Source organism: Panulirus ornatus, chromosome 21, assembly GCF_036320965.1.
Source record: "Panulirus ornatus isolate Po-2019 chromosome 21, ASM3632096v1, whole genome shotgun sequence".
In the NCBI taxonomy this organism is placed as follows: Eukaryota; Metazoa; Arthropoda; class Malacostraca; order Decapoda; family Palinuridae; genus Panulirus; species Panulirus ornatus.
The window spans coordinates 25,244,134-25,261,383 of NC_092244.1; the positions used below are offsets into that span (position 1 = coordinate 25,244,134).

The 17,250-nt window shown below is 47.3% G+C and overlaps 2 protein-coding genes across 9 annotated transcripts in view; one reads left to right on the forward strand and one right to left on the reverse strand.

The window, feature by feature from the left end:
* The window catches only part of kn (EBF transcription factor knot), a 528,425-nt gene extending 523,760 nt beyond the window's left edge, over positions 1-4,665 (reverse strand). For 2 of the 7 annotated variants that reach the window (XM_071675837.1, XM_071675838.1), the window contains exon 1: positions 3,932-4,659. In XM_071675837.1, coding sequence (XP_071531938.1) covers positions 3,932-4,053 — 122 coding nt within the window. In that variant the 5' untranslated portion in view covers positions 4,054-4,659. Of the gene's footprint in view, positions 1-3,931 lie in introns of all 7 variants that reach the window. The other 5 variants (XM_071675840.1, XM_071675841.1, XM_071675839.1 and 2 more) reach the window with 4 other exon arrangements.
* Positions 4,666-4,820: 155 nt separating this feature from the next.
* The window catches only part of LOC139756424 (uncharacterized), a 153,935-nt gene continuing 141,505 nt past the window's right edge, over positions 4,821-17,250 (forward strand). Inside the window, exon 1 of one of the 2 annotated variants that reach the window (XR_011714334.1) lies at positions 4,821-4,983. Coding sequence is in view for 1 of the 2 variants with exons in the window: in XM_071675857.1 (XP_071531958.1) it covers positions 8,213-8,877 (665 nt within the window). In the remaining variant the exon portion in view is untranslated. The other variant, XM_071675857.1, reaches the window with a different exon arrangement.

Sequence of the window (17,250 nt, forward strand, 5' to 3'; positions counted from 1 at the left end):
TTATTATCATTATTATTATCATTATTATTTTTATTGTTATTATCATTATCATCATCATCATTATTATCATCATTATTATTATCATAATCATAATTATTAACTTTATTATCATTATTATTATTATCATCTCTAGCAACGGTCTACATAAGAAAGTATACATTATCTACTTCAGTCTGGAGAATCTGACAAAATATATGAGGTTTATATGTTCTCCCTCCAGGCAGATTATACATGTTAATCATACACATCCAGACATAATATGATGATAAGACCACATTAGGAAAGATCACAAGAACAACTACAGAAACATTGAACGCTGTCGATATAACTTTAAATATGAGAGACAATTCAAAGGGAATAATACTACAGATGTGGGAGAGTAATTGTGTTATGTGTCTGTTTACAATTACCCCAGGATGTGTTTGCATGAGAGTGTCTTTGTGTTACCCAGGAGCTTTCTAAGAAAGAAACCTTTGCAGCTCAATACTACGCTACTTCCAGTCGCAGAATAATATATACTATTTTAGAGTGAGAAGTTTTTTGACGAGACTGTGCACACAATACATAGCCGCCTCACCAATGGTGACTTTTTACTCGCGGTGTAGCCTCGAGTAGGCGGAGTCCGGTAACACCGAATCATCGAGTACATAATAACCATTCTTTTTATTGAAACATAGTGAGTCTTATGAAAAGGTAAAACAAGAAACGAGGGAGAGGGTTTACGAATTCTTGATAATGTTGTAGATGGTATTACATAGATTCAGTGCCATCGAGAGCAAATGGAAATTTTTTGGTTAATAGCTTTGCAATAAACTACCTCACCAGAGGACTGGGAAGTAAAGAGGTCTGAGAATTCCAAGAAAATCTATGACGTGTTGGGCTGGGTGTGAGAAGCCTCCAACACACACACACACACACACACACACACACACACCCTGGACTAAACAGGTGTCTGCATCATAACATACAAAGCTGAGAAAATGGATGATCACAAATATATCTAAGTACCATATTTAGGTCAATATATCTCTGAGGTGATGCCATCGCTAAGAAGTATAACGCAGCATACTACAGCATATCGGGAATTATGAAGAGGATAGCACAAAGGACGCCTGACACACTGGTGAACACAAAGGCGTGACACCAGGAACGAGAAGGTAAGACCTTATGAGCATGACGGTGAGAAGCATGACGGTGAGAACCATGAGCATGACGGTGTGAACCATGAGCATGACGGTGTGAACCATGAGCATGACGGTGAGAACCATGAGCATGACGGTGAGAACCATGAGCATGACGGTGAGAACCATGAGCATGACGGTGTGAGAACCATGAGCATGACGGTGTGAACAATGAGCATGACGGTGTGAACCATGAGCATGACGGTGTGAGAACCATGAGCATGACGGTGTGAACCATGAGCATGACGGTGTGAGAACCATGAGCATGACGGTGAGAACCATGAGCATAATGGTATGAACCATGAGCATGACGGTGTGAACCATGAGCATGACGGTGAGAACCATGAGCATAATGGTATGAACCATGCGCATGACGGTGTGAACCATGAGCATGACAGTGAGAACCATGAGCATAATGGTATGAACCATGCGCATGACGGTGTGTACCATGAGCATGACCGTGTGAGAGCCTCGGCTAGGATGGGATGGCCTATGACCCGACTCTTAAGGATCAGATTAAAGGTCATACCGTCCTAAGTCTTGCTCAAGGGTCGTACTGTTGGGTCGTACTATTGTGTCGTACTGTTGTGTCGTACTGTTGTGTCGTACTGTTGGGTCGTACTGTTGTGTCGTACTGTTGTGTCGTACTGTTGTGTCGTACTGTTGGGTCGTACTGGTGTGTCTAGAAGATTGAAAATCTTTCCTAACAACAGAAAGTCCTACGATCTCGTAAGATATACTCCTGCAATATACGACAGGTCGCTACAATATAACAAAGAAGACTATACCATGATCACTTTACATTTCATCATTATTGCATATATAACAAAGATCCTAAAAAAATTCAAAATCTATCCACTATCAACATGTAGAAGGCTTCTCCATCACAATCCTGAACACACAGAGGTTGCAATTACACCACAAAAATTGCAGTATAATAAGTATATATATATATATATATATATATACCATAAAGGCATATACTACGATATACCAGAATATATCAGAGGTTGTGTTAGCCGAGAGTCGGCCCCGGGGTTGACAGCGGCTGGTGAGCGGGGTGATGGCGCCAGACTCAAATCAACCTTTATAACCTTCGAACTCATTCTTGCTCGACCAGTCTGCGTCGAATAATTACCAGCATCAGTTTAAGCAATATGGCGTATATATAGACGGATGGAAGTGTATATTAAGGTGGAGGAAATTAGGAATAAACGAGGGGCGGCGCGCCTACTTTCCGCTAGCGGTAAAGAAAATGGCGCCGGCGGCGGGGTCGGTGCCGTCCCGCGCGCTGACCACAAATGCTCTTTATATTTTTGTTGTTGACCGTGACGATAACAGAGGGGCTCCCTTGTCCCGTGTTGTGGGTACATGTTGACAGGAGAAGGATAGGCAAGTGTGGACTGCGGCCCAGCGGGAACAGACCGCTAGTCTCAATGTGACGCAGGAAATAACACGTTATCTGAATGTTGACAATATCTCTGCGTTACCAGATCGCTTACCAAGCTTCATCAGTGTATTATTTTATGATAATATATATATATATATATATATATATATATATATATATATATATATATATATATATATATATATATATATATATGACAATATTTGAATATTGCAAATGAACAGAAGGCAAAATCTATTATCAATTGTAATTGTTTTCATAATTTTCTGTAAACTCCCCAACATGACAGACACGATTTGGAACACAGGAAGCGAGTGCCAGAGGAGGGCGGTCTACACCAGGCCGTCCGACGCACACAATTCTACATCTGCTGGAGACTTTGTACGCGAGGCTCCTACAGGGAGGAGGGTGTGTAAAGGACGGTACCGAGGGCGGACGTGACTGTGCCGTAGGGAAAGGTAATGACACTTCTGCTCTATCCCAAGCTTCCTCCGTCAGGTGATGAGACCGAATGAACTCTCCAGTGACCACTGTCCAGGCAGAGGTGAGACCCACCACCGGTCAACACAGTGCACTATGATCTAGAAAGGTCAGGTGAGGGTAGTGAGAACAGAGGCAACTCAGGATCAGCAGAAACACAAAAACTGTCACTCAAAACTCCCCGGGCGAGACACAAGGAAATGGCACTCCAGACTGGGCAAGATGCAGGTACTGACACGCAAAACCCGGGCGACACAAAGGTACTGGCACTCAAGACCCTGGCAAAACACAATTATTGGCACTCAGATTACGGGCAAAACACTGGTACTAGCAGTCAAGACCCGGGCAAGACAAGTACTGGCACTCAAGACCCGAGCAACACACAGGTACTGGCACTCAAGACCCGGGCGACAAACGGGTACTGGCACTTAAAGCTTGGGGTGAGACACGTGGAGGTGAGGCCGCGCCTAATAGCCATGACTGTTATAAAGCTTTGGTGATGCTTTGCGGGGTGTTTGCGAGCTCTGGCTGTGACCTAGAGTTCGCTAGTACACAAACATGTTTGTCTTAAAGGAGAATGTGTCTGAAAATGACGAGATTTTCCATGGGAAGAAACTGCACGGGAATAACTCCAACAAAGAAGTGAATGAAGAGGTAGGAAATATGGGGGTAGTGCAGACTCTGCTGCTGCACTAACGTCATGTGTCACAGTGGAAGATGCACCAATCTGCATGAATGAGGAACAGATCTGTCTGAAGGAGAGGACACTGGAAGGGTTGGGAAGTAAGGGAAATATGAGTTAGAGCGAGGGTTGTTTGTATGTGTGTGTGACTGTAGGTGTGAGTGTGTGGAGGCTCACCTGGAGTGGGTGTTCTCCACCATTGTGGGCTGCATCCAGGACCTAGTGGACGAGAGGGGCTCCTCCTTCAAGGTGGTCACTGGGCCCCGCAGCTGTGGCAGGCCCTCGCTGAGGCCAAACATTCCTCGTCCCCCTCACTACCACGACCGGTCGCGCGGGACTCCGGTCGTCGCCAGGCTGGAAGATGCACGTAAGTCCAGCCCTGCACGGCTGCTGTGGGCGTGCCGGCACGCTTACACTACCTTCCTGCCCACACACCACGTACAGTCACGTCACGCACGTCACGCTGCACTTTGTTGCCACTCGAGTAGCGTGTCAGTCAGTACTGAAGAGCTCTGGTCACTGAGGGAGCGGACGAAGGCCCGCGGGTCACGGCGTGGGGGCCACTGGGGAGTAGCGTCCAGGGCCCGAGGGTCCAGGGCGCATTAACAGCGTTGCGGGGGCGTATGGAGGGTCGTGCCGCTGGGACCAGGGCACTGCGGGCACCAGAGCACTCAGGTGGCGACTAGTGGCCTGGCTGGGGAGGCCTCGGGTGGCCGGGCTGCGACAGGGGCCGGGGCGCGGCGTGCGTGGCCTACTCTCGACGGGGACCTCCTGACTGCGATTGATCTGTCGAGGGGCCAACGATGACGAGGGGCGCGCGGCTGAGGCCACCAGTGGCTGCGGCTAGGCACAACAATTTGACGGGCTGGCTCTTGGGAGGACGGGTTTTGTTACTTACAAATATTGTTCGCATTGAGCGACTCCCTGGGGCCCCTCCTCCCCTCGGAACTGCAGCCGCTCACACCGCCCCGCTGAGGCGAGGGGAGTACCCGCGTGCGCCCCTCGAGTGCTTCCACCAATCAAAGTGCGGCGGGGGACGGAGAGGGGCGGGGCTGAGGGGAGGCGGCAAATCAGGGGAAGGAATGGGCGTGCCCGAGGCGGTGAGGGGACGCGCGCCTGTGGGTCAGTGTGGGTCGAGCCGCTGCGAGGGGAGGGTCACGTCACGCCGCCCGTCGCCAGCACCACCACGTGGCGCCACTGACACCTGTCGCCCACAGCCCCGCTGCCAGGTCATCTATCGCACACACTCAATCACTCTGCATGCACTCACGTCTCTCACACTCGCAGCACACTACACATCATGGCCCCTGACACTGTTCTCATCACCAAAGGCGTCCACCAGGCCTCACCACCATGCAGGCAAGATCCAGGCGGAGTCTCTCGTGCATCTGGCTACTCGGCATCAACACGAGGACCCCATGTGGTCACACACTTACCACAACATATCACCTACATCCGCTCTCACTGCACACTCTTGCTGTATTAGTATCTTTAACGCCTTTTCACGCTTAGCATAGAGTGCTGGTACCTACATATAACTGTTTGATACAATCTTAGTAGGATATCGACGGAACTCGAATCACGCGACACGATCAGGCGGCCTTGAGACGTTCTATAAAGAATAAAACATGACCCAGACAATAAGTCTGACTAACTAAGGTCCTCTCTGGACGATCGCAACTTCCTTCCGACCATCACCTTTGTCAATAATCTCACAGCAGTTAGGGAAATCGAACTTCATTAACGATCATTAGGCTCATCGCCGCTACGGCAGTCGAGTCACTGACGTTACCGGCGCTAGTATACGCTGTCAATCAAGTAAACTTGAAAAGCAACAGTTTTCATCTGTGGCAGCTAAGTTCTAGCGGTCTAGCCGTAACTGTTAGATTCTAGTTCCGTTGACGTATTTCCCTCGGCATCATTTCCTGGGCAGGGTCACGTACATTCAATGTTCCGACTGCGTCATGTGAAGGAATTCGACGATTTGCGTTGGTTTGTGGTTTTGTTTTGTCCCTGTGTAAGTTAGAGTGTAAGGTTCTCTCCACAGCCTGGCATTACATAGTTTTACCTTTTCTTTTTTTGTCTATTTCATGTTTTCTAGAACTTATTCCTTTTGTGCTGACAAGCAATCAATCTCCCTCCTTTCCGCGTCCCGCAACACACTCTCCTTTCGTCAGCTTCGTGTCACCAGATGTATTCCGCTGATCGTCTCCCCGACAACGATCCTGTCGCATCAGGTCCGAGTCCGGTAAAATGTTCTTCCGTTCCTGTTTTCATTTTCGTGTCTCGGTATTTTACCCACCAGATTCCTACTCCTAATGGTGAAGTAAATCCATCGATTTTTCTTTTTTTCTCGTAAAGAGCAGCGATTCCGGCGGTTCCTTGTTACCGATAACGCATAGATTCCCGTCGGCTCCGCACTGTACTGAAATTATCAACTTTGAGGTCCTCGCAACGCGCTCATTCTATCAGTCTCCTGTTCCCGACAGTACACTTGTTTCACCGGTCCGCTTTTCTCGTCAAGGCACTCATTCCGTCGGTTTACTGTGCCCGACAACACACCAGTTTCACCGCTGTGATATTCCTGGCAATACACTGTTTCGTCAATTCCTTGTTGCTGACAAAGTGCTAACTCTGTCAGTTCCGTTCCGGAGTTTTACTTGATCTAATCAGTTCTACGTCCACGATGACGAGCTAATTCTGTCGTTTCCCCTGTCCCCGACAGCCATCTGTCTGTTACGACAGATCCGCCTCCCCATACCACCACCTACGACCGGTCCATCAGTTTCATGTTCCGACAAGATTCGTATTTGCACCTATTCTTTGTTTCCGATGATGCCTTTGGTCCCTTAAGTATGTTCTTGTTCCCAGGGTTCCCTGACCGATCGACGTTTTCATACCGTCTGTCCCGTGTTCTGAACGGTGTCCATTGTCCGTTCCTTAGTGTTCCTGAGAGTAAAAATGGCCGACAGTTCATTAATTCTGTCGGTTTTACTTTTCGTCTGATGTACATCAGCTCTTCTCAAAGACTCCATCTCAATCTGGTCAACGTTACCGTAGGCGCGACATTGTATTCTGTAATAACGTCAGCATAAGAATTATTTTGCTTCTGTGCTTCTGAGCGAGATACTTCGAGTCCCGTAGTAACGGCGGTGTAAATCCACAAGTTTGTGTGTTGCTGACGACGCTGCTTCTCTCGAGTTCTGGTGCAGCATCGGCGTGACGGTCCACTCGCCCTTGCGTTATCAACACATCCGTAATGACGTCGGTGTTACTTCCCAAGCTATTCCATCACTCTCGCTCCGAACTCAAAAAGAGTGACGCTTCTAATTCCTCTGGTCGAGCGCTACTGTCACGTGGGACTTCGTCGTCCTGAAGCCGCGACGGAGCAGAACCGTTGTCGTCCGTAACAACAAGCCGGAGGGTTACGAGTGTCGACAGTCGTTCTGATGGCTGAGTCTGATGTAACACGCTCTGCCTTACTCTCATGTCCCTTCCCCACCTCCTCGTACGGTGATGGGAAGCGCGTTAATGTAATCATGTGTGTTCCCCATGTGTGTGCGTGTTAACGCAGGTGCCACGCACGTGCCAGTTTTCTCTGCGCTAAAAGCGAGTGTTAAAGTGTTAGACATCTACGGAGTTTCCTTCATCTATCTATTCGTGAGTCTAGACGTTTAGGTATCCAGGCAAAGCAAACGTCTCGTCAGTGTCGTCCTTCATACTACACTGATCTGGCATCACTGACAAAGTTTCCTGTCGGGATTCGCATTATCTTTGGCGCGAACTTCGTCGTTGCATCGTCAGAGTTAACTACCGCCGGCGCGGTCACTGTTCTAAGAATGAATTAATCCCACAGGCAATGGTTCCTATATCATACGCTGCTGTGATGACTCTAACTGGAAGCCGCTCCAACAACGTCGGTCCGTGCCATGATTCAAGCTGGAAGTGGCTCCAAAACGTCCGGCGGTGCGATGGATTTCAGCTTGAAGTGACTCCGTCGGTTCCATCTCAGCGATGGCTCACTCCGGGAACATTCGTCGGAGCGATGGTTCGGGCTGGAGAGGACCCAAAGTACATCCGTCAGTGCGATGGTTTACGTTGGAATGGCTCCAGGAACGTCTGTCGGGGCGATGGATCGCGCTGGAAGCGACGAACAACGTCCGTCGGTGCGATCGTTCGGGCGAGAAGCGACTCCAACCGCGTACGTTGGTGTAACCGGTCTAGATGGATGCGGCTCTAGCAACGTCCGTCGGTGCGGTGCTTCTGGCTAAAAATCTCTTCGGCAAAGTCCTTCCTTTAACTGGAAATGACTGCAGGTGGGACTGTTGGGTTGATCTTCGCTCCAGGAACGTCAAACAATATACGTCAGAGTAATGGCTTTGGCAGGAAGTGGGTCTGTCGGCAAGACCGTTGGGTAGGTCTTCGCTTTTGCGTCTTCGAGCAGTGTCCGTCGGTGTGATGATTCTGGCTGGATGTCGCTCCAGGAAGGACTCGCGAGACGGGATGGATCCGTCATTATCGACGCGATGTTTCTGGGTGGAGTTGGCTCCATTTGCGAAAGCTGGGTACGTCTTTGCTGTCGGGGCGTCCAACAGCGTCCGTCGACATGTTGGTTTCACCTGGCAGTGGCGCCAGCAACGTCCGTCGGTGCGATGGTTCTGGCCGGAAGCAGCTCCAGCAATGTCCGTCGGTGCGATGGTTTTGGCCGGAAGCAGCTCCAGCAACGTCCGTCGGTGCGATGGTTCTGGCCAGAAGCGGCTTCAGCAACGTCCGTCGGTGCGATGGTTCTGGCCTGAAGCGGCTTCAGCAACGTCCATCGGTGCGATGGCTCTGGCCGGAAGCGGCTTCAGCAACGTCCGTCGGTGCGATGGTTCTGGCCGGAAGCGGCTTCAGCAACGTCCATCGGTGCGATGGCTCTGGCCGGAAGCGGCTTCAGCAACGTCCGTCGGTGCGATGGCTCTGGCCGGAGGCGGCTTCAGCGACGTACGTCGGTGCGATGGTTCTAGTTGGAAGTGGCGCCAGGCGGGACCGACGAGTAGGTCTTCATGCCTAGGCATCAACGGCATTCCAGCTCCGGCGGGTGAATTCCTCGCGCCCTTGGGTGTCTCATCACCATCAACACGGTAAATTAACCAATTTTCTTTTCCCTTTCCTTCCATTTAGCAAGGCTGTTAGGGCGCACTTCATTACTTACCAGTCAGTTCATTAGACTTTTTCCACCAATCCATCTTTATTTTTTAACTTATTATCCCTTAGCTTTCCTTTCATTATCGTTAGTTACCTCTTTGTATTTACGTTCTCTTGTTTTATGGTTCCAAGTTTGTGTTTTTGGTTATATAGAATAGTCTGTGCGCAGTTGTTTAACCTTCTGTCTGTGATATTTAGTTTTAAATGATCTTAATTTGTGCTCTTTTGTCATAAAGTTCTGTGTTCTGTCGTGTTGACGCTGTGCCTTTCCGTTTACCGCCCTGAATTTCTGGCTTGTCGTAAATGCTTTGTTGCGTTTCATCGTACCAGTGTCTTCAAGCAAGGCTCTCAGCTTAATGCTATTGTATGTTGTCGTATCCTCGTCGTCCCACCGTGTGTCAGGAGGTCCGTGCTGGGGCTGGTGCCGACGTCAGCGACTCTGTGGAACCTATCCCCGGTCATAACACGGCCGCGATGGGGTCTTATATCTGTCGCCCTATGGTCATTGTTTACTTACTGCTACTTACCCTTTACCTCTGTATGTTGCCATTTGTTTGATTACTTGTTTCAAGGATTATCTGTTTTTCTCTGTAATCATATCTCTTGTACAGATCCTTAATACTGATCAACTTTCAGTGTTCAAGTGTTGCGTATGCAAATTGTCCCTCACGTACGCTGTAGTTTGTGAAGTCCTTAATAGTGAGAACTTTATGTTGCTACAGGAGAAGCAACGGACGTGTAGTGGCGCCACATTTTACGGTTGATGACCATCAGCGTTTAAGTGTGGCGGAGCCTAAACCGCAGAGTATGAATGATGTCATATTATAAGATGTCGTTGCGAAATGATTCATGAAAAGTTCGTTGTTTGTCGTCTCACACTATCTTTAGCTTCCAGATATCGCAAGCACATATTTCCAACGTCTGTATATTCAGTGAGGTGGTTAGATATCGCAAGTCTTGCGACCGGCGATTAAATATAGTCTTTCAGGTCTTCGGTGAAATATTACAAGACTTGAGGTTAGTGACTATATAGGGCAAGTCTTCCGGTCAACGGCTGAACACAGGAAGCCATACGGATAGTGAATGAATATCGCAGGTCTAAAGACTGCCGGGCGAACATCGAAAGTCTTCAGGTTAACGATATCACACTTCTTAAAGTCAGCGACTATATATCGCAAGTCTTAAGATTTATGGTTAAACATCGCAAGTCTTGTGGTGAAAGACTAGATATGGTAAACCTTAACCATGTCGGCTAAATATCGCAAGTCTTAAGGTTAGCGATTAGGTTTATCTCGTTTTAAAGTATGCGACCACAGCAAGCGCGTAAATATCACGTCTTAAAGTTGGCGGCAAAATACGTTTTCAGACTGGTGGCTAAATATCGCATTATGAGATAAGCGGTTTACTGCTGCAAGTCTTATGACGGCAGATTAGATATAGCAAGTCTTGAGGATAACAGCTATAGTTGTAAGTAACGACTGCAGAATGAATTTTGCATGTTTTAAGGCTAGTGGTTGAACATCTTTAGGGTTACGACTGGTGCTAAACGTAGCAAGTCTTAACGTCAGCGGTTGCACATCGCTAGTCTTTAGGTGACCTGCTTAATATAATAAGTCTTAGAACTAGCGGCTAATTACAACATGTCAACGTTAGCTTCTAAAAATCGCATATTCAGGTTGGCAGCTAAATATCACAAGTCTTGAGGTTAGCTGCCATAGTTACTCTGCAACCTTAAACTTAGTGAAAACTATCGTAATGTCCCAAGTCCGGGAACAGTAATGCTGTACAGTCTACCATTTATGGACTACAGAACACGTTGGGGAGATCATAGTGTAGCGGCTGTCCGTGTGGGGAGGTCCAGCGCGTACATTTTGTCAGAGGGTTCGAACTCTGACCTAATGACCTCTACCTGTGGACAGTTGTCAGCTGGGAGCATCTGGTGTGAGGTCGAGGACTTACTACCCTACAGCATTTCGTCGTTTCCAGTCTTGCTCTTCCTCACTGAACTGTCAAGAATCATAAAACATATTCTCCCCACATCCACCAGCCCCCAGAACCCGTACATAATCACCGCACTCCGTACAACGTTCTCGCAACCAACGCCTCCCAAATTCTTAACCTCCCCAGACCCGTCCCTCTGGTCAGCAATCAAGCATTGTCTCCAATCCCCTGGATCTAGGTGAGCGCGTACCTTTTCTGTACACTAAGGTCTGATGGCTCTACTGCTACTACTATGTCTTCATCGCAGCAGAACCGTTCGTGTGCAAGAATCACGCCGGACTTTCTCCAGCTTCGGTTCTTAACGGGTTGCTGGCGGGCTGAAAGTGGTTCACGTTTGGTGTGTGTATATCAACTGACTGTAGTTGTTTATGTCGTAGTTTTTGTCTCTTTAGTTTATCGTACGATGTGTCTGATGAAAGGGTGTGTTATTATTCCCCGTTGTATGTGGTATCGTCTTCAGGTCAGTAACCAGTGGTCAGAGGTTGTAAGTTCCCGTGTGTTGTAGTCCCTCAGGCCTGACATTTACTTGCAACAGACACCTGAGGTTGGGGTCTATTTCTGGCATTTTCTTAAGGTCAGCGGCGGCTTTATTATGCAGGTGCTTGACTTCGCCACCTGCAGCTTGTGAGTATAAAACTTTACAGCCATTATATCTAATTTCTCTTATGGTTTTGTTTGCTGTGTTTCTGTGCTGTCATCACCGAAATTTAACATCAAGCACCTGTTGTGAGGAGAACAGTGAAGGTGTATTTCTGAAGTGTAACATTCGTAGCCGTAAATTACTTAAATCTTACGTTGCTACACTTAGCAAAGTTTGGCATCATCATGAAAAGTATTTCCCACAGTTTTCATATGGGTTCGCTGTTGTATTACCGTCTCTTGCGTCATCTAGATGAAATCCAGAGGTGTGGACAGGTCCTCCCTACGCTCCCGTCTCATTGATCAACTTCCGTCTATAGGCTGACGGGACAGTGACCCAATTTCTGCGGGTTTCGATCCATGTGGAAGCATCCTGGTCTTTATCATGGTGACCACCTGCACCACTGCCTCGCGCTGCTGCGCTACCCAGAACACAACATAACGATAATATAAAAAAAAAAGACAGTTTTCCGTGAGTGATGCGACCTGCTGGTGACTGGACCGACCTGCTGGTCACTCGCTTTTAACGATCCATTTCGTGGAAGAGATTTGTGTAAACGCCTGCTCCCGTGTGTCCGGCCGCGCTTATGATAATGATGATAATAACAGTGATTATAACAATACACTCGTGTACATTACTGATAAAATATACTTTTTCATGACGCCGCACATGTGGGTCTGGCATGCGTGACATTTCCGAGCCTGATATTCTTCGCTAGTCTGGTCTACAGACGAAATGCAGCATATTTCCGGCACACACTTACGTCCAGGTTAGCGTAGATATAAGTGCAAGTAATTTTTACTCGTGTGGTGGGGCGTAATGCTATCTCTGGTAGTTCAGCCAAAAAGAGCGCGAGATTATCAAATATTTTCCACGTAACGTTCCCCTGGGTGACAGGCGTCATGCTAACATCCCTACCGGGTACTGGAAGCAGGTGGCACATTCCCTGGCATTCCTTCACCCAGTGAGCACCTCCCCAGAACACCGCCACGCTGTAGGTGCTACGGTCTATATTGTTTTATGTAGTTTATGTAGTGGTCGCTTGACGTGCCTTTTATTCTCAGCCACTTACAAGTAGGCATTTCCCCTCACTTTTCTCCACACGATGGCCGATAATCTGATTGTCTTATACATGCCTGACACTTTCCTAATGTCTCTTTAGATGTGAACACTTGTGTAGCATTTGTTTGTGAAGACCTGGACTCTCCTCTTGACAGGAGTTTCCCGTATGTTTGCTTATTCGACCTTTCTTGCTCAATCTCTTGGACACTAACCATTCATTTGCTTTTGCCATGGACACTCGCTCAACATCTCTCTGGATGTTGGACACTTTCCTCAAACATTTATCGATGGACACCTGCGTTACGTTTACTTATGTGGTGGAGACTTTCCTGACGTTTATAGACCTGTTGAATACTTTCCCAAAATGTTCATAAGTGAACACACCATATCATGATTGTTTATATGGGTAGTACTTCCCTAAAGTGCATTCCTTGGGTGACACTTCCCAGACGTTGCTGTTCGTGGTAGCCACTTTCCCCTCGCACCGTCTGATCCCGGCGGACATACAGTACACCTGTCCTACATTCGTCCACCTTTGGATAGTTATTCTCTCGCCTGACCATTCGCACACGATCTGTCATGTTGTTCGTCCACCACCTGTCGTGCTAACTGACCAATCATCCGGACCGTGCAGGTGTGGCGGCCGGTTAATAATTCAATCGGTTATCCGGTGGCAAGCAGCGTGGAGCCAGTGTTCCCTGACCAGCCGGGTAAACCCCTCTAGTGGGTCCCAGTCATCGCAGCATGACTGCCTCCTCTCCTGTGCTGTGTATGGGGAGAACTATGGGTATAGCGGGTGAGCCATGAGTGTGTGGTGTGTGTGCAAGTATTGTGGGTTTAAAAGCTGTGGATATTGCCAGTAGAATAAGAGAGACCCATATACCTTCAGCATTTACTACCTTTCGTCCTAAGGTGTACAAATTATCATGTGACAATGTACCAGGTATTGGTGTAATATAAACGGGAGTAAGTCGATTGTTTAGGTGTATTTGTAGGAAAGTGGGTCTAGGTGTATCAGTAGTGGTGTGGGGAGAGTATGTAGTACACTTGGGTGTAATCTTACGGTGAAAGTGTTACCTGATTCCCTTTCAGCTGGTAATGTTGGGGTTAAGGACTCCAGCAACTACAACTGAAAATAAGAGTCGGGAATCTATTCTTCTCAACTTGTTTCGACGAAGACTTCTTCAGGAGAATAATTATAATCCCAGGAGAGGACTTAGTCGACGAAAGTAGTTGAGACGAATAGGTTCCTCTCTTTTGCCTCCAGTTTTCTTACTACTCGTTTTACCTCACTGTTCTTAAACTCTTGAGTAGGTTAGGCTAAAGATCGCGTTATGCTACAAGGAGATCGTACCTTTGTGCTTAAGGAGTTAAGCATCGTAGTCTGTAATCTATTTCTTATGGAGAGAGAGGGTAATATTGACTGGTAATTTCTAATTCTCTAAATGTGTTTCCCTGTATTCTTCCTATTCTGTGGTGGTTCTTTTGTATAGAAATTGTTAAGAAGTTAGAGATAAGATGATCTCTGTATATTGCACGACTTCATTGTCGTGAAGAGGTGGATTGGCTTCATTAGTACCTCGTTCATCCTCTGTAGCAGTGATGTAGGAGCAGGTTGGTCTTAACTAATTTTCTTTAACATCAAGGAACAGGAAACAGCTTTGCGTCTGAGTGGTATTTTTTCTAAAGAAAAAATCTACTTATATCTAGGTGTCGCGAGCATTCTCGTCCAAAAATCTACTAAATTCTGAGAACAAACGGTACTGGGAAATGCGTTTGTCACACCAGGTCCCAATCCGTTGTTCCAGATATCATCCCTCTGTTCAGGGATCAATCTTGTTGTACCGGGTGATGTACCTATGTATCTGGCACATCGAGGATCCAGAGTCGTACCAATATTCCAGCGCTCATATCATCCCAACCGGCTTGTTTCGTCTGTTTCAGGTCTCGTTCAGGTGTCCCAGCTCTCCTAACGTTGTCTCAGTCCTCGCTCTGTGCTCCAGGTCCTGATTTACTTCCTAGGTCTCGCCCTGCTCTCCAGGCCCCACCCTGCTCCTGGAGTTCCCTACTAGTACAGGTCACATCTTAATTTCCAGGTTTCGTCCTACTCCATAGATCTCACACTCCTCCACGGGTCTCATCCTGTCTCCTAAGTCCTACCCAATTCTCCAGGTCTCGCCCTGATCCCCAATTTCCAGCCTAGCCCTTATTCTCGTCTTTCTCCCTACAGGTTCCTTCCTATATCCCAGGTCTCGTCCTGTTCTTAATGTCTTGCATTGCTCCTCAGGTCACGCGCCAGCTTACCAGGTCTTGTCTTGCTCCGCAGATTAAGTCCTGCTTCCCAGAACTTCCACTGCTCCTCAAGTCTCGCCCTGTTCTCCAGGTCACCCACTGCTCTCCATGACCCGTCTCAATCTTACCATGTGAATGAATCTCTGGCTGATCTGAGTATGTGAACCTATTAAGGTTCACGCAATCTGATGAGCCAGAGATTCATCGGTCAAGTAACTAGTTACAGATTGATGGGTACAAGTTCCTGTTTGAAAATACATGACATGTTATGGTGATGGATGGCTTTCTACGGGTGCGCGTCCTAAAGTTACCGTCGCAATTGTAACGATCATCCTCCGCAGAGGACGATTTTGTTGGCGACTGAGGTGGTTTCGTTGTCAATGTCGGTTCTTAGCGTGTTTTGCTTCATGACATTAAGCAGTTGTTCTGCTTCGTATCTCTAGCAGATCATTTGTGCGTCAATGTAGCTTACAGCCATGGGACTTACACAATTTGTCTATTCGAACATACAGTGGTATATATTCAGTCGGTACGAATCCTCGAAGAAGTCACATGGGGTATGTGAAGGCATCGGGTCTGGACGCAAAGTGGTTTCGCCTCGGCGCTCACACCAGCACCCGAGACCAGGCTGGCGCCGTACGGGGGATGTTACCGCCGCTACCTCAATGTCTGACGCTGGACGAGACTGACACCGTGCGGAGGATGTCATCTCCACTCCCTCAGTGTCTGACGTTGGACGATGACGTTGGATGTCATCTCCCCGTCCACTGTGTTGGACGAGACTGACACCGTGTGAAGGATGTCGTCTCCACGCCCTCAGTGTCTGACACTGGACGAGGCTGACGTCTCGCATGTTATGTTCCGCTAGTTATTTCTTTTTGTTTACGTCTGTCTCACGTACATATATATATATATATATATATATATATATATATATATATATATATATATATATATATATATATATATATATATATATATATATATATATATATATATATATATATATATATATATATATATACTATTGGTATCTATCGGTGCTAAAATTTTCCTGTCTTCTAATGAATACACTGTGATCATTATGACATGCGCCTTACTCTGGCGTAATGCGTCTTTCCCCAAACTCTAACGTCATACGCCACTCCCCTGATTGTGGTGTGATGCGTCACCTCCCTGACTCCGGTGGGAACTGTGTCATCTCCCTGACAACGAGTGGGATGCTGTGGTTTTCATTCATTTCTTTACAGTAACCACAGTAAACAGTTACTTAGAATTAGATGATTTGTCCATCACAGAACATTATGGTATTTCTGTCGGTTTCAGCGGATCATCCCTGACTCTGTATCCCATACCTGTTACATGTCGCCTCTGTGGTGTTGGGTGGCTGGAATATCATTGCTGTTGTTGCTTCCTGTTGATACTGAAACTCCATTTGGAAAATTCTGCAGAGCTTCCAGAACGTCCAGGCCGGGGTTGATGATGTTCCAGCACCTGCTCCCATCATGCGTCGGTTTTACACTAATTCGTTGTGTTTTACTGACTGATGTAATGAGGGTAATTCCCCGGCCCCAGATGGGAAGTTCGACATAGTATTGTTCCGCCTGACTGGAGAGTTCCAGCGCGTTCTGTTCTTTTATGCCTGGAATGTTCCAGTACATTAGGTTCTTCAATGAATGGAAACTTTTAGTGCGCTTTGTTCTTCAACGGTTACATAGTTCCAACGCGTTTTGCTCTTCAGTAACTGGAACGTTCCAGTGCGCTCTGCTCTTCATTGACTGGAACGTTTCAGTGTGTTCTTTTCTTTAAAAACTAGAAAGTTTCAGTGCGTTTTGTTCTTCAGACACTGGAAAGTTTCTGTGCTTTTTGTTCTTCAACGTCTGGAAAGTACCAGTGCATTTTTCTTTTCAACGACAGGAAAGTTCCAGCGAGAGTGACTCTGCGCCATTTTGAAAGTTTCCTTCTTACCAGCTCGCCAGATAAGGGTTCCAGCAGGATCTCCTTCGTTCTGAACGGATGTTCCGGGGAGACCTTGAATGTCTTGAAGGCCAAATTCTAGCCTAGACTGTTGGTGTCAGTGATCAGCACGTCCATCAGTCGTGATAATCAACATAGGCATCAATGTCGGCAATTAGCATGGGCATTAGCCTAAGTAATTGGTAAAAGTCATCAATGTCAGTAATTAGCACGGGGATCAGTAAGTAGCTCGAGCATCAGTTCCGGTGATCATCGACGGAAATCATCACGGTCATCACTGTCGGTAATCATCACAGTCACCAGTGTCGGTAATCAGCACAGTCATCAGTGTCGGTAA